Source organism: Microcebus murinus, chromosome 2 (assembly GCF_040939455.1).
Source record: "Microcebus murinus isolate Inina chromosome 2, M.murinus_Inina_mat1.0, whole genome shotgun sequence".
NCBI classification, from domain to species: domain Eukaryota; kingdom Metazoa; phylum Chordata; class Mammalia; order Primates; family Cheirogaleidae; genus Microcebus; species Microcebus murinus.
This window is the reverse complement of record NC_134105.1, coordinates 12,551,026-12,574,841: the sequence shown is the minus strand read 5'-3', so window position 1 is coordinate 12,574,841 and position 23,816 is coordinate 12,551,026. Positions and strand designations below refer to the sequence as shown.

Below are 23,816 nucleotides of genomic sequence, written 5' to 3'. Positions count from 1 at the left end.
CCATCCGCCAGCAAACTTCTGCTGGGAACCTGCCATGCACCAGGGCCTGTGAAGGGCACAGATGGGACAGTGGCGAGGCAGACTCCGTTCCCACCAGGTGCAGTCTCAGATGGAAAGGGATGTCCCTCCTGAACACCTGTCCTTCAGCCACCCCTCCCTGCAGGCTGGTCAGGTGCTCGTCCTAGTTCCTCTTCCCGTATACCTCGCTCCCCCGAGGCTGGGACTCCGGCCTTGGCTGCCCAGGCGCGGCTCCTGCACCAAACAGAGGACAGGTCGGGCCCTCGCGTGTGATGTCTCACATCAGTGCTCGCAGCCAGCTGGGGGCGGTACCTGGTACTGTCTCTGTTTTTCAAGAGAACAGGCTCAGAGATCTCAGGAGGTTTGTTCATAGTCACACAGCTTGTAAGCCATGGGGCCAAGAGAAGGCCCCAAACCCGTCTGCCACCCACACCCGGCTTTGTCGTACTGACCCTTTATCCCTTTGATTTCATGGCTGTTTACCCAACTGGCCCAGGCTGCACAGTGGGTTAAGGGCAGGGGCAAGTCCCCCTCCCATAGATCCAACTCAGGGACCCCAGGGAGGGGTGGACACTCTGGCGTGTGATCAGCCACCCCTGGCGAGTGCTCCCTCCCTAACAGGAATGCACCTGCAGCTCATGTGGTCGCTGAAGCACCCCCTTGTGGCGGCTTTGGGAGGGGGCGGGGAGTGCGCTTCACCCAGGAGAAGGGTTCGCGGGCGGCCCCAGCTCCCCCAAGCCCAGCCCAGAGAGGTTTCCAGAGGGCGCTTGCTGGGGAGGGTCCCCAGGTCCCCTGCCTTTCCCTGGGGGCTCGTGCAGAACTCGGCAGCTGCTCTTACATCCTGAGAAACGTTCATGTCACCAGTTACATCCTTCTTGTTCTTGTCTGACTTGACAAGCATTCCTTAGGCACCAAAGATACGCAGAGGGGAGGTAACTAGTATGTGTCGGGCGCCTGCTGTGACAGTGTTTGCAGACCTCATCTCGTTACCCTCCCAACAGCACAGGTTTAGGGTGCTTGGGTCATTTTCCGCACAGCCAAGTGGCGCAGGACGGGCGTCAGGCCCTGCCCGCCTGGTTAGCAAAGCCGACGCTCTGCCCATCTGAGCACGGCTGGACTTTCTGGCAGCAGCTGCCCAAAATGTGCTGTTGTTTCAGTGGCCTTTTTTCCCCAGATAAAATTCAGGAAGAAATAGTCTGATCAGGGGATTTTCTTCTTATACGAAAAGATAAAGAAATAAAAATTGGAACCCATGAGTGACACGTCACCTGTTTTTTAATAACTAAAACTATACAAAATCTGGGTCTTATGGCTTTTTTTTTTTCATGGATGGAAGATGTTTTGAGAATTCTACAGCATCCTGGAAGGAATTGAGAGGTCCCTGCCATGTGGCCGACCCGAAAAATCGCTACTAGAGGGGAGAAGGAATGATGGCCAAGTTCATGCCTTGATTCTATTTCATTTCTCTGGGCTTACGGGAGCCACCACTTACCCTGCTGGGGACCCGGGCCTGGGCTAAGGAGGCCCAGGGAAACACACTCATGCTCACAGGGACAGTCAGAGATGCAGGAGGCTGGCGGCCACCCCCAGCCACTGCACAGTCGGGCTCTGCAGTTTGGCGGGGCTGTTCGCACGAGGAGCCAGCGTAATTGGTCATAAACATGTATCACCGCCCATAGCTTCGTTAGTACTCCCTGCCTTAATAAAAGCAGAGATAATTGCTGATTTCTTACCAGCGATCAGTGTGGCGTTCATTTCAGGAATGGAAAAAGGAGTGATAAAGCTTGGGAAGTGGGTAAGGGAAGCAAACACGGGAAAATCTTATCTCGTACCTAGAGAATTTTCGAGTCAAATTTAAGTAAATTACCAGTTGAAATATGACCACTTTTTAAAATACAAGTGCTGCCAGGAAGTCAGCCTGATGGTCTAGTCCCGAGAACATCAAAAGCAAGTGGATGCAGACTTGCTAAACCGTAACCGAGCCTGTGGACAGCGGGAGGTTGTGACCGTGAGCAGGTTAATAATAACCACTGTGGACGCAGAGCCAAGTTTCCCAGCCACTGTCACTGCCTCAAATGGATGCTCAGTATTGCTCGTCATAAATAAAAGAAAGAGTAAAATATAAAGATATTAAACATGAAACAGCCACGCCTACAGTCCCATTTACTCGGGAGGCTGCGGCAGGAGGGTGGCTTGAGTCCAGGAGTTAGAGGTTGCAGTGAGCTGTGATCGCACCACTGCACTCCAGCCCGGGTGACAGAGTAAGACCCTGTCTCTTAAAAAAAGAAAAACAAACTATATTTACATTTTACTATAGTCTATTAAATTTGCAACAGCATTATATCTAAAGAAAAACCATGTACATACCTTAACTTAAAAATACTTTATGGCCGGGCGCGGTGGCTCACGCCTGTAATCCTAGCTCTTGGGAGGCCGAGGCGGGCGGATTGCTCGAGGTCAGGAGTTCAAAACCAGCCTGAGCAAGAGCGAGACCCCGTCTCTACTATAAACAGAAAGAAATTAATTGGCCAACTGATATATATAGAAAAAATTAGCCGGGCATGGTGGCGCATGCCTGTAGTCCCAGCTACTGGGGGGGCTGAGGCAGAAGGATCACTCAAGCCCAGGAGTTTGAGGTTGCTGTGAGCTAGGCTGACGCCACGGCACTCACTCTAGCCTGGGCAACAAAGTGAGACTCTGTCTCAAAAAAAAAAAAAAAAAAAAAAATACTTTATTGTTCAGGCTGGGCACGGTGGCTCACATCTATAACCCTAGCACTTTGGGAGGCTGAGGGGGTTGCTTGAGGTCAGGAGTTCAAGGTCAGCCTAAGCAAGAGTGAGACACCATCTCTACAAAAAAATAAAAAAATGAAGTGGGTGTGGTGGTATGCACCTGTAGTCCCAGCTACTCAGGAGGCTGAGGCAGGAGGATCGCTTGAGCCCAGGAGTTTGAGGTTACTGTGAGCTATAATGATGTCACTGCACTGCAGCCTGGGCAACAGAGGGAGGCCCGGTCTCAAATAAATAAAAAATAGTTTATTGTTCAAAAATGTTAACAATCAGCTAAGCCTTCTGCAAGTCATTATGTTTTTACAGTGAAAGGTCTTGCCTTAATATCGGCGGCTGCTGAGGGGTCTGGTTGCTGAAGGTTGGGGTGACTGTGGCAATTTCTTAAAATAACACACCAGTGAAGTTTGTCACATGAACTGACTCCTCCTTTCACAAAAGATTTCTCTGTAGCGCGTGATCCTGTTTGATAGCATTGTGCTCACAGTAGAGTCTTTAAAAATTGGAGTCAGTCCTCTCAAACTCTGCCACTGCTTTATCAACGAAGTTTATGTAATATCCTAAATCTTGTCATTTCAACAATATTCACGGCATCTTCACCAGGAGTAGATTCCATCTCAAGAAACCACTCTATTTGTTCATCCATAAGAAGCAAGTCCTCGTCCATTCAAGTTTTATCATGAGATTGCAACAATACAGTCACATCTTCAGGCTCCACTTCTGATTCTAGTTCTCATGCTGTTTCCACCACACCTGCAGTTCCTTCCTCCCCTGACGACTTGAGCCCCTCAAAGTCATCCATGTGAGTTGGAATCAGCTGCTTCCAAGCTCCTGTGAATGTTGATATTTTACCCTCCTCCCCTGTGTCACAACTGTTCTAAAAGGGTGAATCCTTTTCAGAAGGTTTTCGATTTACTTAGCCCAGATCCATCAGCGGAATTGCTATCTACGGCAGCTATAAGCCTTATGAAATGTATTTCTTACACAGTAAGATTTGAAACTCAAAATTACTCCTTGATTTGCAGGCTGCAGATGGATGTTGTATTAGAGGCATGAAAACAACACCCATACCCTCGTGCACCTCCATCAGCGCCCTTGGGTGGCCAGGTGTACTTTCAGTGAGCAGTAATATTTTGAAAGGAATCTTTTTTTCTGAGCAGTAGGTCTCAACAGTGGGATTGAACTATTTAGTAAACCATTCTGTAAACAGATGTGCTGCCATCCAGCCTTTGTTCTATTTAGACAGCACAGATAGAGTTAGCATCATTCTTAAGGACCTAGGATTTCCAGAGTGGTGAATGAGCATTAGTTTCAACTTCAGGTCACCAGCTGCACTGGCCCCTAACAAGAGAGTCAGCCTGTCCTTTGAAGCCAGGCGCTGACTTCTCCTCTCTAGCTGTGAAGGTCCTAGATGGCACCTTCTTCCAAGAGCAGGCTGTTTGATCCACACTGAAAACCTGTTGTTCAGTGCAGCCACCTTCATCAGTGATCTCAGCTGGATCTCCTAGATATCTTGCTGTAGCTTCTAATCGGCACTTGCTGCTTCACCCTGCGCTTGTATGTCATGGAGACGGCTTCTTTCCTTAAACCTCATGAACCGACCTCTGCCAGCTTCAGACTTTCCATCTGCAGCTTCCTCGCCTCTCTCAGCCCTCAGAGAATTGCAGGGAGTCGGGGCCTTGCTCTGGAGGAGGCTTTGGCCTAAGGGAATGCTGTGGCAGGTTTGATCTTCTCTCCAGACCACTCAAACTTTCTTTCTCCATGTCAGCAGTACGCCTGTTTTACTTTCCTATCATGTGTGTGCTCACTGGTGCACTTTTAATTTCCTTCAAGAACTGTTCCTTTGCGCTCCCTGCTTTGGCCAACTGTTGGGTGTACAAGAGGCCCAGCTTTTGGCTTGTCTCAACTCCCAACGTGCCTTCCTCGCGAAGCTTAATCCTGTCTAGCTTTCGATTTAAAGTGAGACATGCAGCTCTTCCTTCCACTTGAACGCTTAGAGGTCATTGTATGCCTATTTATTGGTGTAATTCCGATGTAGCTGTGACTCCAGGAATAGGGGGGTCCCGAGGAGAGGGCGGGAGACGGGGATGGGGTGGCAGTGGTCAGAACACACACAGCACTCATCATTCAAGTTCACGGTCGTATATGGGCCCGGTGTGTGGTCCCCCCAATCACAATAGTCACATCAGAGATCACTGATCACAGCACCATACAGATATAATAATAATGAAATTTGAAATAGTACAAGAATTGCCAAAATGTGACATGGTGACACGAAGTGAGCACATGCTGTCGGTAAAATGGCACCGATAGGCGTGCTCGCCTCGGGGTGGCCACAAACCTGCAATCTGTGAAAAGCACAGTGTCCGTGAGTAAAGTGGGGCGCAGTACAGTGAGGGCCGCCTGAATACACACACGTGATGAAAGTTCTTGTCCCACACTGGCTCGCAGGCTCGGCGCACCAGCCGCTGTGTCTCTAAGGTCTGTCAACTCAGTTAAATTCATCCTTCTGACGGGAAACGTCAAGTTCACGTGGCAGGGTGTGGGCTGATTGCATGACTCTCCGCGGAACGAGAAAGCGCGGCTCACGCAGCCCTTTGTTCTTTTCTTAGCAATATCTGTTCACCCTCCTCCGATGTGACACACGTGCGGGAGACCAGAGCAAGAGGTCGTGTGCCCTTCGCCTGGGCCATGCGAGGGGTGTTGGCCTCTTAGCAAATTTTAGCTTGCTAGCATAGTTCCTGAGCCAGCCAAATTGGAAATGCTGATCTTTGCAGGTGTGTGTGCACTGTTTTTAAACAATTTGGGAAGATGTCACACTTGTCAAAAGGACCTATATTTCGGTTCAGGATTATATTTGATTGCAAAGGGAAGTAGAACAGGAGGACAGGAGAGAAAATTTAGAAACAAGCAAAAATTCCACCATGTTACCTACTTCCTATGTGACCTTGGACAAATGACTTGGTGTCTCTGAGCCTGGGCTTTCCCATCATTCAATGGGAGTAGTCACGCTTTCCTCCTGGGATCGTTGTGAGGAGTAAAGGAAATAATGGATGGATAAAGCACTTCATCTTTTTTGTTTTTTTGGCTTGAGAAATGCAGCAGCGTTTATTGCAGCAGCAACACTGATACATGTGTCCCACTCCCAGTTGGGGCCTCCTCCCACCCCACTGCACCCATTGGTCCTCAACACTTTGGAACATCAGGGCGAGGGGCAGAACCCCAAGCAGAGCTGGTGAAAGGCAAGCAGGACTGGTGAGGGATGGGGTCACCTGGGGCCAAGTGTTCAACAGAGTCAGGATACCCCACTCCACCGAGATGGGGGCTGGGAACACTTGGGTTTGGGGTTCGAGATTTGGCAGAACCTTGACCTGGGTTCCAAGCTGGGGGTGGGGGTCTGGAAGAGCTCTGGTGTGGGGTTTGAGAATGCCTCGCCCCAGGCCCCAGCTTAGAGGCTGTGTGTAGGAGACAAGTGGGGCTCAGATCTGGGTCAGGGCAGGGTCTCTGCGTCCACAGTTTGAGATTGGCCCTGGATGCTCTGCTCGCAAGCCCCGCTTTGGGGGCTGGATACAGGTGTCCCTGAGTCCCGGGTTCAGGCTTAGGGGAATCCTCTGTCCTCAGGCAGTGGGCCTGAGTGAAGCACTTTGTCCTCATCCTAGCCTGCAGCGAGCTGCAGTGACGACGATGATGATCAAGGACAGGCAGAGGAAGAGGGGGAAGAAGAGAAGGATTAAGATATAGAAATTCCAGAACTTTGTTTAAAAAAAAAAAAAACCTTTGCAGCAAAATCTCTCTCTCCAATTCCATTCCCTGCCCCTCTGAAGTTAGGCCGCGGCTCCTGCCCGTGATGTTTGCAAGATAAAACCACGGCAAAAGAGGTTGTCGGTGTGCTCGCACACATACATTTCAGCATCCTGACCCTCGAGCCCCCAAACTGCCTCTTGAAAATTAATCTGCACTGCAGACGCGTCCACCAGTTGCTTTATCCTCAGACAAACCTGGCTTCAGTCCCCTGGGGGACGGGCGGGGGGGGGGGGGTCAGGCCGTGCAGATTAATTTTCAGCGTCCTGGAACCTACTAACAGCCTCTCACTGTGCATGGCCAAGTAAAAGAGATGAGAACCAAAGAAGAGAGATGAAGGCTTAGTCATTCCCTTAAAGAATCCGTCCCTAATCCTGATAATGTGTCCAAACGGGCTCCTTTAGGCAGTTCTTTCCAGTGTGGACCTCATACCACTGGGGGTTGGGAGGACAGTCAGAGCCCCCCTTTCTCCTTTCTCAGTCCCTCCCTCCCTTTGTTACCCCCCACCGTGTGTTTATAGTGTGCATGTGTATGTGTGTGTGCATGTGTGTGTGTGTCTCTTCGAAATGGATTTCATCCGTGCCGGGTGCAGTTGCTGTCGCTTCCCTCAAGGTCTGTTTTCCGGCCCCGTCGGGAGATAATTCCCTCCTCGGTCCCACCTTATCGCTCGCTGCACACGCGGACCCCCACCGGGATGGGGAAAATCCTTCTTTTTTGCTTCTCAAACTTGTGGTCCTTTGGTCTTTGCAGCCCGGGAGAATCTCATTATTGCCAACGTGCCGGGCATGCGGGAGTGGGCCATGTCGCCTCCCGCGCCCCGCCCCCCCCCCCCCCCCCCCCCCCCCGCCGTTGGATGAGATCCCGGTGTAGCAGCCAAGGGAGGCTGTTGGGAGCAGCTGGGACGCCCCCAGTGTGGAAGAGGCAGGACACTAAGGGTACAGCTAGGAGGGGTGGCCCCCCCACTGGCAAAGGGCCCCCTCCCTGTCCAAAAGTGTTCTCCATGAGGCTCTTTGAAAGAGCTGGCCCCGCTTGGTACATTCTATTCATTATTTTTTTCATTTTTTTTTTCTTTTTTTGTACATTCTCACAATCCTCTTCAAAACATTTTAAGTTTAGTTTTGAGTTTAATTTTACAAAAACTCAAATTCTGTGTAATTTTCAAGACCAAGGCTGTGGTGCAAACTGAAGTTTGCTGGTGCGAGGAAGCTGGCCGTTCCCAGCTCTTGATTTTTATTGATTTTGATTTTGATTTTTTTGAAAAGCTAAATTAATCCCAGACTGCTGGGAGTGCCAGGTGGTAAAAGTGCCATCTCAGGAGTCCGGTGTGAGCCACTGAAAGCTCGAGAAGAGCAGTGGACACAGTGTAAACTGAATTCTCTAAATTTTGATTGACCAAAGCCAGCGAGGATAGTTGCAGAACAGTGACTGCACCGAATGCTGCTGAACTGTGCACTGAAAATGGTTATGACGGGCAATTTCACATTGTGCGCACTGACTGCAGCTAAATTTTTTAATGAGAAAAGTCAATGAGGAAGTGTCTAACCATAGTTGACAGCTCTTTGGCAGCTTCTCTGCAGAGGCTCTGCTCTGAAGGAGACTAGCGGTGCTTGTCACTGCCACCACCTGCCAGCCGTCACCACTGCTGAGCTCCCCGAACAGTGCCTGCACCTGGTGGCTGGCTAGAGACAGGCACGTCGGCTGTGGGCGGCCAGGCCATCTCCGAAGACGACATTTCATACACGCCATTTCCACGTGGTTGCCAAGCCGGGGGTCTTTGTCAGACGGACACTGCTGCCCGAGCCACGCACCAGGCACTGCCCTGTATACGTGACCTCGCTCCGACCCTGGGATACCAGCGTCATCACGTTTTTCTCCATTTGACAGATGAGGAAGCTGAATGAAGCTCCAAGTTTTTAAAGAACTGACCTCAGTTCCCAAAGTGGCAAAACCAGGATTCGAACTCAGGCTTCTCTTGTGCCACTTCCACCGGACCAGCGGTCCCCAACCTTGTTGAGTACGTGGACGCTTTCTGATGGCAGACGTTTTCACAGACTGCACGTGGCAGGAGTCACACGTTCAGTCTCCTGGTTGAGAAACTGTGTAATGACCAAGTCACTCTGAATCCGGGAAGTCTACGAGTCACAGCAACATCTGCATACAGTCTTTTTTTTTTTTTTCTTGAGACAGAGTCTCGCTCTGTTGCCCAGGCTAGAGTGCCGTGGTGTCAGCTTAACTCACAGCAACTTCAAACTCCTGGGCTCAAGCGATCCTCCTGCCTCAGCCTCCCGAGTAGCTGGGACTACAGGCATGCACCACCATGCCCGGCTCATTTTTTCTATATATTTTTAGTTGTCCAGCTAATTTCTTTCTATTTTTAGTAGAGATGGGGGTCTCGCTCTTGCTCAGGCTGGTTTCAAACTCCTGACCTTGAGCGATCCTCCCACCTCGGCCTCCCAGAGTGCTAGGATTATAGGCATGAGCCACCGCGCCCGGCCTGCGTACAGTCTTAAAGCCACGGCATGTGGCTCGTGAGACATCCGAGGCATTTAGTTGGCCCACAGCGGTTAGTGCCCGTGTGGTTTCTTAGGCCCTCAGAGTCACTCTGGTTCTTTGCTCCCAGAGGTGGGGCGCCCCTGAGATGTGCCCTGGATCAGCTGAAAGATCTGGAGACCCTGAGCCTTCATAATGCAAGCTAAGCTACATGATAGGATTCTAGACTACCGCCCGTGTTAGGTACGCGTGGGAGGGTTCCCGCGAGCCGTCGAGTCACATTGTCTGCAGCTGGAGGAGGTTTTAGCTTCTGGCAGGACTATCGTGCTTCGTGCCCACCGAAGCCTGCTGTCACTCACAGGAGCGCCCGTCTCCCAGAGCAGAGCTCTAGAAACGAGCAACTGCAGAGCTGAGAACAGTGGTTGAAACTCTTCCGTGTCCTTTCAGCAGTTAGCACTGTTCGTTTGCTTTTATCCAGTCTTCAGAGATCCCCAGCCACAGCTGCTGGGAAGAATTTGTGCCAGGAGGAAACAAAGAAACCCCTCTTTGCATCTGTTCTCAACAGGAAGGTTCACACCACTGAGTCTCATGGCTTCCTTTCATTCACTCCACAAATACGTATCCAGCCCCGCATTGGTGCCAGGCACGGTTCCAGGCACCGGGGATTCAAGAGTGAGCTGCAATGCCAATAATCCCAGCCCTTGGGCAGCCTACGTGCTAGTGGGAGACAGACTATCAGCGAGATCTTAAAGAGAAAAATAGGTAGGAAGTCAGATCGTGGTAAGTGCTATGGAGAAAATTCAAGTAGGGAAGGGGGTTGGGGCACCTGGTCGGGCGGGAGGTTGCTTGTCCCACCCTTGTGGGTGACAGTGAAGCCGAGTCGGGAGGCGCAGGAGGGAGGGCTTCAGCACGAGGGAACGGCAATGACAGAGGCTGACGTGTTCTGGAACAGCAAGGCCAGTGTGTCTGGAGCAGGGGGAAGAGCAGGGAAGGCCGCATAGGGCTTCAGGGGCCATTGCGGTGACTTTGATCTTGACCCCGTCAGAGATGGGTCCGCCCACGAGCGTTTTCAGCACAGAGGCGACATGATCTGACTTTACTGCAGCGTAATTTACATACCATACGATCCACCCATTTGAAGTATATAATTCCACGATTTTTAGGAAGTGCACAGAGTTGCGTAGCCATCACCCAATTTTAGAACATTCCCATCACCCCAGAAAGACACCTCGTGCCTATGACTTATACTTTGAAAAGATCGCTTTGGCTCCCATGTTAAGAATAGAAAGAAGAGGTAGAGCAAAGAGTGTTGGAAAGAAATGTTTTCCACGGCACGTGTGAATAGCAAAAAAAGTTCTAAGGGTGGGGAGTAAAGGCGTTCCTGGGAGAGCTTTGCTTTTTTAACTACCGGAGGTTTGGAGCTGCCTTAATGCTAAAGCTATAACAGGATGAAAAGCCTCCAGCTCTGACATAACAGTGGGGCATTAATAACATCTAGAGAACTGTTTAAAAAATGAGACATGCAAGCATTAAAGCTGTATGTGTCTGTAACTTCCAAACTCGAAGGTGATCCCTGCTCTTTTTTACATAAAAAGTCTGAACCTCAAAGCTGTAGGACGAACTCAGTACCTTAAGAATTCACAAGAAGAGGCCGGGCGCGGTGGCTCAAGCCTGTAATCCTAGCACTCTGGGAGGCCGAGGCGGGAGGATCACTCAAGGTCAGGAGTTCGAAACCAGCCTGAGCAAGAGCAAGAACCTGTCTCTACTAAATATAGAAAGAAATTAATTGGCCAACTAAAAATATATAGAAAAAATTAGCAAGGCATGGTGGTGCATGCCTGTAGTCCCAGCTGCTTGGGAGGCTGAGGCAAGAGGATCGCCTGAGCCCAGGAATTTGAGGTTGCTGTGAGCTAGGCTGACACCACAGCACTCTAGCCCGGGCAACGGAGTGAGACTCTGTCAAAAAAAAAAAAAAAAGAATTCACAAGAAGAAGCGCCGATGGTAGCAGTCAGAACAAACCCCAAGCATGTTTTAGCAAACACTTGTCCCTGCAGCGAAAAGCCAGGCAGGTCGTCCCACATTGATTATTACTAAAATGTTCAGTTCCAGTTTTCTCTTGCTAGTCTCAAACAGTAGGGACATCCTACACGGAGCCCACGTCACGATCGAGGGATTGTCTGTCCCCGTGGAAAGGGCCGGCGTGACACTAAAAGTGGTACCTGAGTGAGGATTTTCTGTATTTTACCCAGAAGGCCGAAATCTGGTATTATATGGTTCAGGAACCAAACAGTGGACTTGGCATTTTTTCCTTTCCAGCCGCGACCAAGTGGCCAGCAGTGTCTGTGTCCTAACATAGGTCCCCCCCGTCCCTCCCATGCTTGGGGCAGCAGGTGGCACTGGGCTCTGACCACCCCTCCGTGATTCCACCTCGGTGGGCCTAAGGTGATCCTTGCTAACTTCCCATAGCTAGCACCCGTGCGTTACCGAGCGCCTGCCTCATGGCTCACTGCAGGCTGCAGCTGCACCGAGAGCACATCCCCTTTACAACCCGAGAGGCGTGGCAACAGCCTGGGGATGAAAGGAAGAGGCCTGGTGAGACAGAAGCCAGCTCACCGCCCACCCTGGCTTGGTTTGGCTGCATTCTGGACTGTTCCATGAGGTTCAATTGCTAGTCTCAGTTCAAGGTCACGGGCAACTAACTACCTATTTTGGTTTTCCTGACTGCTTTCCGCTGACCCTAACAGTCGCTCAGGAATGCTGCTATTACCACTTCTGGCCACAAGGGGTCCCCGCCCTCCAGGCGCCGGCGCGTTCCGCGAGGCGGGATGGTGCTGGGCAGAGAAGGCGCCCTGAACCGCCAGCCCCCAGCGCTGAGCTCAGTGGTCAGCCCTGGGCCCACAGCCATTGGGCACCCTGGGGGCAGCGATAAGCCACACGTGACCCCTGTGTGTGTTGGTACCGCAAACAGCAGAGAGAACGGCCTGGGGACTGGCAGCTCTCCTGTCGTCTAGGTTCTGGTCCCAGACTTACTCTCACTGGCTGTGTGACCCTGGGCAAGCCCCATCCCCTCTCTGAGCCTGTTCCTTCCTCTCCCAGGCGAAGGGGTTGGAATGAAACTGATGTCTACTTCCAGAGACAGCCTCGCCAGCAACACAGGCACGTGAAACATCTGTGGTTTCCGGTCTGGAGCAAGATAAACGACGTGCTGCGTCTCTGTTTCTGTCCTTACAGGACAAACAGACTGCACTTTGAGTAGCCCCGGCCTCAAATACTTCCGAACCCTTAGATCAGTGCAGCTGACTGACACTCCCTGCGCCGGGACCCACGTGTCCCACGTCCTCAACCCCCGTCTTCCCGCCAACCTGCACAGACCCCGGGAACCCGTTGCAGGGGGAGGCGTTGGTGTCCCCCGCCTGGCGTGTGCAAGGGTGCAGGGCCTGTTAGTCCCTTCTAAAGGAATCCGAGTCCTCGGCTGGTGTGAGCTTCGTGGGTGGTGGGAAGAGACCTGGGTGGGAAGAGACCACAGCTCGGGTTGTGTCACTTGCCAGCCACGTGATCTGGCAAATGCCTTTGGTTTTCCTTACCTCCAAAGTGGGGACCGTGATGCTTTTGAAGGAGTGGATCAGGCACGCCAGGGGCTTGACCCAGGGCCTGGAGCTCAGTAAGCAGAAGGCGCCATTACTATGTGTGCATTTGCACTTGTATGTGTGCCTGTGTTCACGTGTGCATGCATGTGAATGTGTGTGACACTTGGCTCCTCCACTGCAGTTGGAGAGTCCCTCCCGGGACCCACTGTGGCCAGGGACACTGACGGCCTTTTCCGGGTTCTTTGTCCAGATTGCCAGGGGATCATTGAGGATGTCGTCCTGCTGGGAGCACCCGTGGAAGGAGAAGCCAAGCACTGGGAGCCCTTCCGGAAGGTGGTGTCCGGGAGGATCATCAATGGCTACTGCAGGTCTGTGCGCACCGCACGCTGGCGGGGAGGTGACAACACTTACCGCGCACCTAGTGTACCTGAGCCCTGGCCGGGGGCGGCCCCCTGCCCCCCCCCCCCCGTTGCCCAACCTAATCATCAGTGAGATAAATGCAGTAAGTGAAATCAGTAAGATGCCATTTATCACCCATCAGATTTCAAACATTCGAAACATAAACAACATTTAGTGTTGGTGAAGATTTGGAGAAATGGGCAGTGTCATACACTGTAGGCGGCGGCTGAATTTAGTAAATCCTTTCGGAGGACGGTTGGCAGTATCTGTCAGAATTTGTAATGTGCCTATTTTCTGACCCCACAAATTCTGACTTCTTAGATTCTGCAATACCGGATACTCACACACAGCCATGCAGGATGTACAGAAGAGACCACTGCAGCTTCGTTTGTAATGAAAAATTTAAAACTTTTTCACTTAAAGTGAAAAAAAGCAAGTGTAACAGTTTATATACTATGATCCCATTCAGGAGGGAAAATATTCTGCATATGCATGTATGTCTATAAGTGTATGTGTATAAGCATACAATGAGGTATAGTAAAACCATGACAAACAGAAGAGTGGCTGTCCCCAAGGAGTGGGCAGAGATTGGAAATAGGGAGAACAGAGACTTTAATTTGATTTTGCTTTTAAAGTAAAGACAGTTTTGGTGGGGCATAGTGGCACACACCTATAGGCCCAGCTGCTGGGGAGGCTGAGGCAGGAGGATAGCTTGAGCCCAAGAGTTCAAGTCCAGCCTGGACAACATAGCAAGACCCCATCTCAAAAAAAGCAAGTAAAATAAGCATAGTTTTTAGAAGAAGAAAACAAAAAAGAATGGACAAAGACTTTGATGTCAAACAGTCCTGGGTCAAAGCCTTGGCCCTGCCATTTACCTTTTGGGTGGCTTTGGGCAAGCAGCTTTCCTGAATCTCAGTGTCCCTGCCTGTAAAATAGGAATAATAGTCCCTCCTGCTCAGGTGCTCTGGGAAGATTAAATGACATTATGAAGCAAAAGGGCTGGCACTTAGTAGGTGCCCAATAAATGATAGCAGCTATAGTATTTATTTATTACTGGGCATATTCACATAACAGATGATTTTTAGGTACTTTTTAGAAACAGCAAAGGGAGCGTATTAAAATTGCATATGTGCGGAGCGGAAGCAGCAAGATCTTATTAAACCCATCTGTTCTGACGAGCACCTGAGGCTAATTGCTTGGTTTTCAGTTATTTTATGAGGCCCTGGGCCATCTTTCTATAGAAGGAGAAGGGGGGAGGGGGAGAGAGAGGAAAGAGGAGGAGGAAGAGGAAGAAGAAAGGGAAGGGGGGAGGGCACATATAGACCAAAACAGCAACTGTCGCTCCTTGGCTAAATCAAGCACCAACCAGGGCTCCAGCTTCTCGGTCTCCAAAGGCCTTGTTGTCGCTGTGAACATCCTTAAATGTTCACAGGGTGGGGCAGCGAGAGGGAGGGAATTCAGGCCACCATGGCCAAACTACACATTTACAAATGTGTAACTTAGGTTGATAAAGCTCTGCAACTTCACTCACTTACTTGGGCTTTCTGTGAACCTTCTGGAAGCTAGCTGGGGTGACTGGAGCTGCTCCCTGCCGCACCCCTGAGGGAGTGAAGCTCAGAGAGGGGCAAGTGACTCGCCCAGGGCCCCACAGGCAGAGCCAGGTGTGACCTCAGACCTGTCTCCCTCCACGGGGAGAGGGGGGCTCCTTGTAGCGCAGGGACGAGAGGCCGCCCCGCGGGCCCTGCTCCAGACCCACGTGGGCAGGGGTGGTAGAAGGAGCAGGGAAGGCTGCCTGCTGGGCCCCTCAGACCATGTGCTCTGTGGCCAGTGCTCACAGCACCTGAAGAATGGGCGGCAGAGAGGCGGGTTATTTTCTCTGGGTAGTGCGGGGGTGTTTGGCTGGGGAGGCTGCAGGCAGTGGGGTTTGCAGCACCCACGGAAGTGGAGGAGTGTCCCCGGGACTGTCCCCTGCCTGGGCAACCACCCTGCCGTCCCCCGGGATGGCCAAGGGCAGGAAGGGCCTGCAGGCTGGGCCCTCCAGCCACTGATGGGCCACCCAGACCCCACAGTTCCACCCCTCCCTCCAGGAGGACCCGACCCCAACCCCTCCTTTCTTGCTTTTCCCGGGAGCCCTGGCCCAGCCCCTCTGCTAGCTGGGGGCAGCGCTCCTGAGCAACATGCTGACTTGTCGAGAGCTTCATCCAGTGTCTTCATTCATTCATTCATTCATTCACTCACTCACTCACTCAACAGATATCCCTCCACTGCACGCCAGACCCTGTTCTTTGCACTGGGCACGCAGCAGGGAACAAAACAGACGGCCTTCGTGGAGCTGCCACGGCACTCGTGCGAAGCCCTGGGCACGTGCCTGGCACCCTGGCCGGGCTCTGCAAGCGTCCCTCCGCAGGGCAGTCAGGGGCCCGCCCTGTCCCGTCCCGTCCCGTCCTCTGCTGTCCCGAGGCTGACGTGGGCCCTTCTCCGCAGGGGAGACTGGCTCCTGAGCTTCGTGTACCGCACGTCGTCTGCGCAGCTGCGCGTCGCCGGCCTGCAGCCCGTGCTGCTGCAGGACAGGAGGGTGGAGAACGTGGACCTGTCCTCGGTGGTGAGTATCGGCCTGTCCCTCCCAGGGCTCTGCGTTTGCCCAGGGGTGGGGTGGGGCGGGGCTTGGTTACCCCAGCCCAGTGACGCCTGGCCCCAGCCCGGTCCACCCCAGAGAGGGAGCCTAAGCTGCTCCTTGCTACCAGGCGCCTTCCTTGGGCGGGACCCTGTCCCCAGCCCCTTTGCACACATCATCTCTAATCCTCACACGGCCTCTGGGGCAGGCACTATCATCCCCATTCCACAGATTAGGAAACTGAGGCTTCAAAACGTTCCTATCACACAACGAGCAATGAACAGGACTGGACAGGAACCTCCAGCGCCCACGGTCTCGCCCCCAGGTTGCCACCCTGCCCCCAGCCCGCAGTCCTCCCCGAAGGCTCCCTAGCAGCCCCCCTCCCAAATCTAGTCGGGACCGTCTGCCTCTCCCAGAAACTCGCAGAGCACACAGGATGCAGGTGGAGGGCTCCGGGCCAGGCCGGGAAAGGGTGGATCGCGGAGCCCGGGCCCTCCTGCCCAGATGTCCGCATCAGTCTCCACGAGTCTGCGTTTGAGACGCGCGCCCGAGGGTTCTCGCGCAGGCACTGGGCTGGGCACAGGGGCAGGTGGCAGGGCCCTTGCTGGGAACGGGTGGGAGGGGACCTGTCCGGCAGCCACACACACCCAGCGTGAGTGTCTAGATCAACCTGTGGGCCCGAAGGAACCTGCCACACGCCTGGCACAGGGAGTTCACAGCTCCGCCCTGCACCTGGCACAGGCGTTAGTGTCCCCACCGTGCAGGTGGGGACACTGAGGTCAGTGGGCTGAGGGGCTGGCCCAGGGTCACGCCACTGGCACGTGGCGGGGCAGGACTCAAACCCGGGTCTGAAGCGGATGGACGCAGCCCCGCTCGGGAAGATACGAGAAGCAGTGGGAGAGGGCCCCTCCCTGGGCGGTGGGGGGCAGGGAGCCACAGGGACAGCCACAGGCTGGCTTGGGCCAGTGAGAATCCCTGCAACGAGAGGGGCCCGTGAGGACGAGATCTTTGGTTGCAATTATTATTATCAAGCACCGACTGCCCAAGCGTAGCCCAGTGTCTGCGTAATAGCAGTTTGAGTGGTGCCACCCTGCCTGGACAGACAGACAGGACCCCTCCCTGGGCATCTGAACCCCCCGCCCAGCTTGTGCAGCCTCTGAAGGGCTCTGGCTTCTCCCCTGAGCATCAACAGCTGCCCGCCCCGGCCGCCCCCGACTGTGCCTTGCAGATAAAGCGGGGTGCCTGGACCCACCAAGACGCGCCCCAGCGTGGCGCAGTCTGGGCAGCACGTTTGTTGAGACCCAGCCAGGCATTGAATAACGCCTTTTGGGGACTTCTTGTACAAAAGACACAAAACCAAAACTTCGCCAGGCACTGCTGCCCTGCCCCTGACGTCCATAGGCCCTGTCCCTGCCCGGAGGTCGCCTGGGCCTGTCACTCGGCCTGTCACACCAGCTCCCTGGAGCCAGCTCATCCCTTTTGTGTCTTCACCTCCCAAGCTCCCAGGACCCTAACACGCAAGTCCTCACACGCACAGCTGAAGCCCCCGTGCCTTCCTAGCAGGAAGCCGTGGGGACTGGTGTAGGCCCAAGAATAAGAGGAGTTTCTAGACTCGTCCATTCATGGGCCCGACTGCTCCTAGTGAAAGAGTCGTCACAGGGCAGACTGTGCCTGGAGCCACGGGAGGAAGCCTTTCGGACCACCTTATCCCAGTATTCTTGGCTCATACAATGCAAACCTCACGACCCCCCCACAGGGCAGATGTTAAGCGTCCCCAGGTTACAGATTGGAAAACCGAGGCTTGAGAGAACAGACTCATAGCCAGAGAGTGGTAGACCCAGACTCTGACCCGGGTCCAAAGCCTGTGCTGTCCACTCCCCGTGGCAGTGGCGTGAGCTGGGTGACAGGGACTCGGAGTGATGCCTCCTGGCCCGTGTCCGGGACCCCCATCCTGTTTGAGGGTGGCTGCGCCCCCGAGTGGGGGGGAGGGAGCAGTGACTCTGTGCCTCACCACCCTGAGAGTGAAGAATCAAAGGTAAAAAGATCAGCTGAAAGGTCCTTTTAAACAAAAGTTCCTTTTAAGGCCACAAAGCCCCCACAAGATCCAGCTTCTGCCTGGGGTGGGGTTTGGTGGGAAGAGCACTGTTATGGCACCAGAGAGGCCTGGCTTCAGATCCTAGCTCTGCCTCTGGCTTGGTGGCTGTGTGACCTTGGGCCAGTTACTTAACCTCTCTGTGCCTCGGTTTCCTCATCTGTGAAATGGTGGACACTACCCAACTCCCGGGGCAGCACATGTGAGATGCCTGGTGCATGGGAGGTCCTCACTGAATGCCAGGTCGCTCCTGTCCTGTCTCTGCCCCCACCGGCAGTTCTTTTGCCTTTGGGCTCCCCAGACTTCTGCCCCCCCCAGCCTGTGTGGTGGCAGCTTCCCAGCTCCTGCTGGGTAACAGCTCTTCCGAATTGCAGATTACAGAGCAGCTTCCTCTCCTGGCAATTAGAGGTGATTAGCGCTGCTCTGTGCTGCCCTCCCGCTTTCCCTGACAGCGCACTGTGGGGGGAGCGGGCCGCCCCTGCTCTGAGCAGAGACCCGCAGGGCCTGTCTTCTCCCTGCCGGACCCACGGCGTGGTGGCCTTCGGGATCATCCCACGGGCTGGCCCTGTCGCAGGCAGGGGACATCCTCGGGGTGAAGGGAGCTGCCCTCCTGCCCTTCAGTCTCCCTCTCGGGGTCGGGGTCGCACCAGGTGGGGGATTCGCCACGCCAGGGGCCAACTCACGAGGCTTCCGGGGGGCAGAGACCCAGCCCGGGGCAAGACGCCTCATGTCCCAGGGGAAGTGCCGGCTGGCTTCTAGAACTTCGCCAAGGCCTTGGCACAAGGTAGACGCCCTGTAATAACGACAATAGCCGATGTGCAGTGGACACTGCGTGCTTTACACATGTGTCATTTGATCCTCTTGCCGGTCCCGTGAAGGTGTGATAATGACCCATTGTGCAGATGTGGAAACTGAGGCAGCAGGAGGTGCGCTGGGCTCCAACCCACTGCCTTTGTGTTGCCCGCATGCATGCACGCATCGCCGTGTGGTGGTGGCCGCGGGTGGTGACCTGTTGCACGTATGAGCTCACTGAATCCTCACGGCCCGCCCACGTGGTGTAGTGTCTTTATTAGCCCCATTTTGCAAATGAGGAAACTGAGGCCCGAGAGGTGAAGGAACCCAAAGAGCCCTGGAAGAGACGGGCGTGGAAGGAGTTTTCGGGGCAGGCAGAGGCGGGTGGTGGCGGCCTCCGTTTGAGCAAGTTGAAGTGTCTCATGAGGCAGGACACGGGAGGTGCAGGGACCCGTCCCTAGCCGTGCGGGCCCAGTCACTGCGGGGCTCCCACCACGCAGGGCTGGCCTTGGGGGCCGAGGGGGCTTGGAGGTGGTCCCTGCTCCCCCAGGCACACGGTCCATCAGAACCTAAACGGATGAGCAGGGGGTGACGACGGGGTCACTGGCTGCTGTCGAGGGTGTCCGCAGAGGCTGGGGCCCCGGGCGGGTCCCTACCAGCTCGGGACGTCAAGGAAGGCCGATCCACTCCAGTGGCGTCCTGTGCGGACCTGGGCAGCTGTCAGCTGTCAATCAAGACAGCCAGGGGGATGGGCAGGGGCCGAAATCTCCATCCAACATCAGCCACACCAGAACTTTCCACCGCTGAGAAGAGGCTCTTTCCCGGGGCGCCTCACCCTGGCTCCCATCCCTCCCGCTAGCTGTGAAACCCGAGCTCTGCCGGAGAATGCTCCCCTCGGGTCTTTGTAAAAATGACAGCTCAGGGACTAGGGTTGCCTGAGACCTAGACCAGCTTGTCACCAAGGAGGGCCAGAGCTCTGTGTTCTAGGGCAACTGTGCAGTGGAGTTTCCATCTGGTATCAGCTGCAGCCAGGGGCCACAAACACCTCCTCCCTTCCTTCCTGGCCCGTTTCTAGCCCTGGCACCAGCCCTTTACATTAAAAAGGTATATAGAAAGAGTTCTTGTTTGCCCTTAGGCAGTTACCATTTGTCTCTGTGGGTCTGAAGCTTCTGCTGACTGGAATTCAGATGTGATGGCTGGAGCTTGAGCAGCTATCTTGGGCTCCCAAATGGATCAGCCCAGCTACCCTACTACTCTCCATTCCCCCTTCTAAGGAAACTAAGGTCAAGAAACTCATTTATAGTGCACCTGCTATGTACCAGGCACTGTGCTTCACGATTTGTAGGTATTATGCTCACCAACCCATTCAGGTGGGTATCACTAACTCAAATTGGGTAACATCTCTTTAAAAGTGTTTTGGATCATCTATGAAACATAATAATAAAAGATAGTGTGTACTGAGTTCCTGTGAATTATCAGGCCCTTGAATATCTCTTTGAATGAGAATTCAAAGTCATGAGTCTTTCGTGTGGACGGGTTAGGGTTAGGGTTAGGGGAAGATACGGTTCAGGAATTGTAAGGACCAGCCCAGAGCCGGGGCTGGAAGGCCAGGTTCTTTCTAGTTAGTGCTGTGCAGCCACTAAATACGCACCCCTCTTGGGAAGGACACCGGCCCCCCCTGACCTCCAGCCTGAGCCCAGGGACCTGGAAAGCCCCTGAGATGGGTGTGTACACACGTGCGTGGCCACTGTTTAAAAGCATCAAGGAGGAAAGGAACAGGAGGTAGGCAGATGCTGGCGGTGAGAAAATAACAAAACTGTACAGGGAATTATCTTTTTGTGTTCTTGAAAAATCATTTGAATAACGCAGTGTGATTTGTGATTCAAATGGAAATGCAGACGTTACCAGCCGAGTCTTTTTGTGGTTTGCTGAGATTCCCAACAAGAGCCTCCCTAGTGTTCTCCTGTTCTCTTTTTAAAAGAAACCCTTCCAAACAGCGTCGTCTTGTGCTTGCCTTTGGCACCGAAGCGGGTCCCCGCCAGTGGCCGCGAGAGGCAGGGGCTCCCGGGGGCGGGGGGGGGGGATCTGTGCCAAGCAGCCTCTGCAGACGGCTTCTCCCGCACCGCACGCGGCCTTGTTCCTCACGCACTGCGTGTCCTTAAGCAAACCAGCATCCCTCTCTGGGCTCTCCCGTCCTCATCTGTAAATGAGAATGGCTTTTAAAGCCACCCCCAACTGACTTTCTATGACAAGAACAGGCTGTAGCAGCAGGCCTGGGTTCCCGTCCCAGCTCTGATGTGTTCTAGCCGTGTGACCTTGGCCACGTCACTCTACCTCTCTGTGGCTCAGTTTCCTTCTCTACAGTTAGCAGCCGGCACCTGTCAAAGGAGTAGGTCCAGTAAGCTTATTGCCACAACGTATCAAGGACCTACTGTGTGTTGGGCATTGCCCGTCATTACAGTCAGGCATCAGGCATTCTGGTCACACCCAACTTTTCATTCACCGACACATCCCGACACAAAAATGGGGACGTAGGAAGGGGATGGGCTCTTCCGAGTTCTCAGCCTTTGTCTTAGTCAAGATCCAGGCCGATATAACAGAGGCCCCGCTAAGTGTCTTAAATACATGAAGGTTGATTCTGTCATATAAAAAAAACACCAGAATTGGCAGTTTAGGGCTGGTATGCCATTCCACTGTCTTCAGGGGCCAGAATTCCCTCTGTCTTGTGGCTTGTTCTGCCCTCCTTAGTGGGCCAACTCATAGCCCAACATGGCTGCTCAAGCTCCGGCCATCCCATCTGAATTTCAGCCTGCAGGAAAGAGGAGTTGCAGAGGGAGGAGCACTCCTCTTAAAGAGAATTCCAAGGAGCACCACATCACACTACTGCTTCATCTCATTGGCCAAAACCAGTCACAGTGCCAGCCCTAGCTGCAAGAGAGGCAGGGAGTGTGCCCAGCTACAAAGTGGAGTTCTTATGACTGAGGGAGAAGGGGGAGTGGATTGTAGCCGGCGCCTTGCAGTCCGTGCCTTAGCTCTATTTCCAGGGAAGTCCTCACAGCCACCCCTGGGGTAGCCACTCTTGTCCCTGGTTGTACAGCTGAAGCGACTGAGCGCCGGAGGGAGGGTGGGCGGCAGAGCCCTCGCACAGCAGCCAGAGCTGCAGCCCGGAATGAGAACTTCCTCCCAACTTCCCATCTCTCAGGAGGCTCCTTCCTGCCCCCAGAGGACCCACAGCTTTTGGAGGAACCTCCTCCGTCTTTGTTTACTAAACTCTAGAACCAAGAGCGTCCCCAGCCCCCTCTGGAAGTGCGACCCTGAGAGCTGGGGTCCCGGGTTTGGCGACGGCCGGCTGAGGGCGAGGGGAGGCCCGGGAGCTTTGCCTGGGGCCCTGGCAGGGCCTGGCCCCACCGCGGCCCTCACTCACTGTCCTCCTGCAGGTCAGCGGCCACCTGGACTACGCCAGGCAGATGGACGCCATCCTGAAGGCGGTGGGCATCCGCACCAAGCCGGGCTGGGACGAGAAGGGGCTCCTGCTGGCCCCGGGCGGCCAGGCGGCCTCCGCATCACGAGAGGCCACCCACCAGGCGGGGCCCACCCAGGCTCCCACACCGGGAGGCACCGACCCCAGCCCAGGCCAGGCGCCAGCAGGGCCAGACCAGTCTGAGGGGGCCTCGCTCCCCACTGCTGCCAGCTCTGCGGAGAGCGCCTGCGTCTGCAGCCATGGCGCGGGCCCCAACCCGCTGGGCTGCCCCGACTGTGCACACGAGACCCAGGGGCCCTGCCCAGGGCTGGACTGAGCGCGGCGGGGGCTGAGCCGTCTTCCCAGATGGCCGCGTGCGGCCCACTCTCACGCACGCGGGTCCTCGCGGGACTCTGAAGGTGTAGGTGGATTTCCCCACGTGTCTTTGCTAAGGTGAAGGAATTGGAACTGGAAGGAAGGGGGCCTTGGGGACAAAACACTCCCTCCCTGAGCAGGCCGGGCCAGACGCCTGCGGAGTCAGCCAAGCACAGGCAGAGCCAGGGACTCTGCCCAGCCTTGGGCTTCCTGCACTTCTGCCGCAGCTGTGGGTCTGGAGCCCGGGGCTCCCGTGCCGCCCCTCCCCTGGCCTCAGCAAAGCTGGGTGCCCTCCTGCCTTCCACCCGCACTCCAGGGCTGCCCCAGCCCACGGGCGCCACCACCCGGCACCAACGGAGCAGGCACGGGGCAAAAGGGGCAGCTTATTCCTTCTGCCCTTAGGAGAGCCAAACACATCTGCCCCATACAGCCACGCAGGCTGTGCACTGCACAACTGCAGGGGCATCACTCACAGATACGTGTGAGTGGCGCCCTCCAGAGTTGTGCGACGTGAATACGTGCTGAATCAGCATTCAGTGTGGCTGGGATCCCGGCCTCCTGGCAAGAGTGAATTATACGGGGAAGGGATTTCCTGTAGCAGGAACAGAGGTGGTTAACAATACATAACAACAATGGCTGCCGCTGCTTGAGTATTTACCACGTTCCCAGTGCTCCCCTGACCTTCACAATCACCCTATGAAGTGGATACTATTATAATCTGCATTTTATACTTGGGGAAGCTGAGGCTCAGGGAGATCAGGTGACCTGCTGAGGGTCAGACAGCTGGTCAGTGATGGGGCCATGTCTCGCACCACGGTTAGTTGCAGCCAGGCGTGGTGGCTCAGGCCTGTAATCCCAGCACTCTGGGAGGCCAAAGTGGGAGGATCGTTTGAGGTCAGGAATTCAAGACCAGCCTGAGCAAGAGCGAGACCCCGTCTCTACCAAAAATAGAAAAATTAGCCGGGCCATGGTGGCACGTGCCTGTAGCCCCAGGTACTCGGGAGGCTGAGGCAGGAGGATTGCTTGAGCCCAGGAGTTGGAGGTTGCTGTGAGCTAGGCAGACGCCATGGCACTCTAGCCCAGGCAGCAGGGTGAGACTGTGTCTCAGAAAAAAAAAAAAAAAAAAACACACAGTTAGCTGGACTCCAGAGCCCGAGCTTTTATCCTCTGTATCCCTGTATCCACAAGAGCCTCCCTCTGCTCCCCTCACCGTCCCTGAATGACGGGGCCAGAGATACTGCTCCTCCATTGTGCAGATGGGGAAATCAAGGCCCAGGCGGAGGCAGTACTGACAGGCTCAGGGGAGGAGGGCAAGAGGAATCAGTCATAGAATACAGGGGCTGGATCTCTGCCTAGGCGTGTGTGTGTGTGTGTATTTGTTTGTTCATTCAGCGAGTATCT

The 23,816-nt window shown here is 54.4% G+C and overlaps 1 protein-coding gene across 3 annotated transcripts in view; it reads left to right on the top strand.

The window, feature by feature from the left end:
- The window catches only part of TMCO4 (transmembrane and coiled-coil domains 4), a 90,929-nt gene extending 67,159 nt beyond the window's left edge, over positions 1-23,770 (top strand). For all 3 annotated transcript variants that reach the window (XM_012787680.3, XM_075994592.1, XM_075994593.1), the window contains 3 exons: positions 12,934-13,051; positions 15,567-15,684; positions 22,018-23,770. In XM_012787680.3, the coding sequence (XP_012643134.2) occupies positions 12,934-13,051; positions 15,567-15,684; positions 22,018-22,377 (596 nt within the window). In that variant the 3' untranslated portion in view covers positions 22,378-23,770. The remainder of the gene's footprint in view (positions 1-12,933; positions 13,052-15,566; positions 15,685-22,017) is intronic.
- The last annotated feature ends 46 nt before the right edge of the window (positions 23,771-23,816 follow it).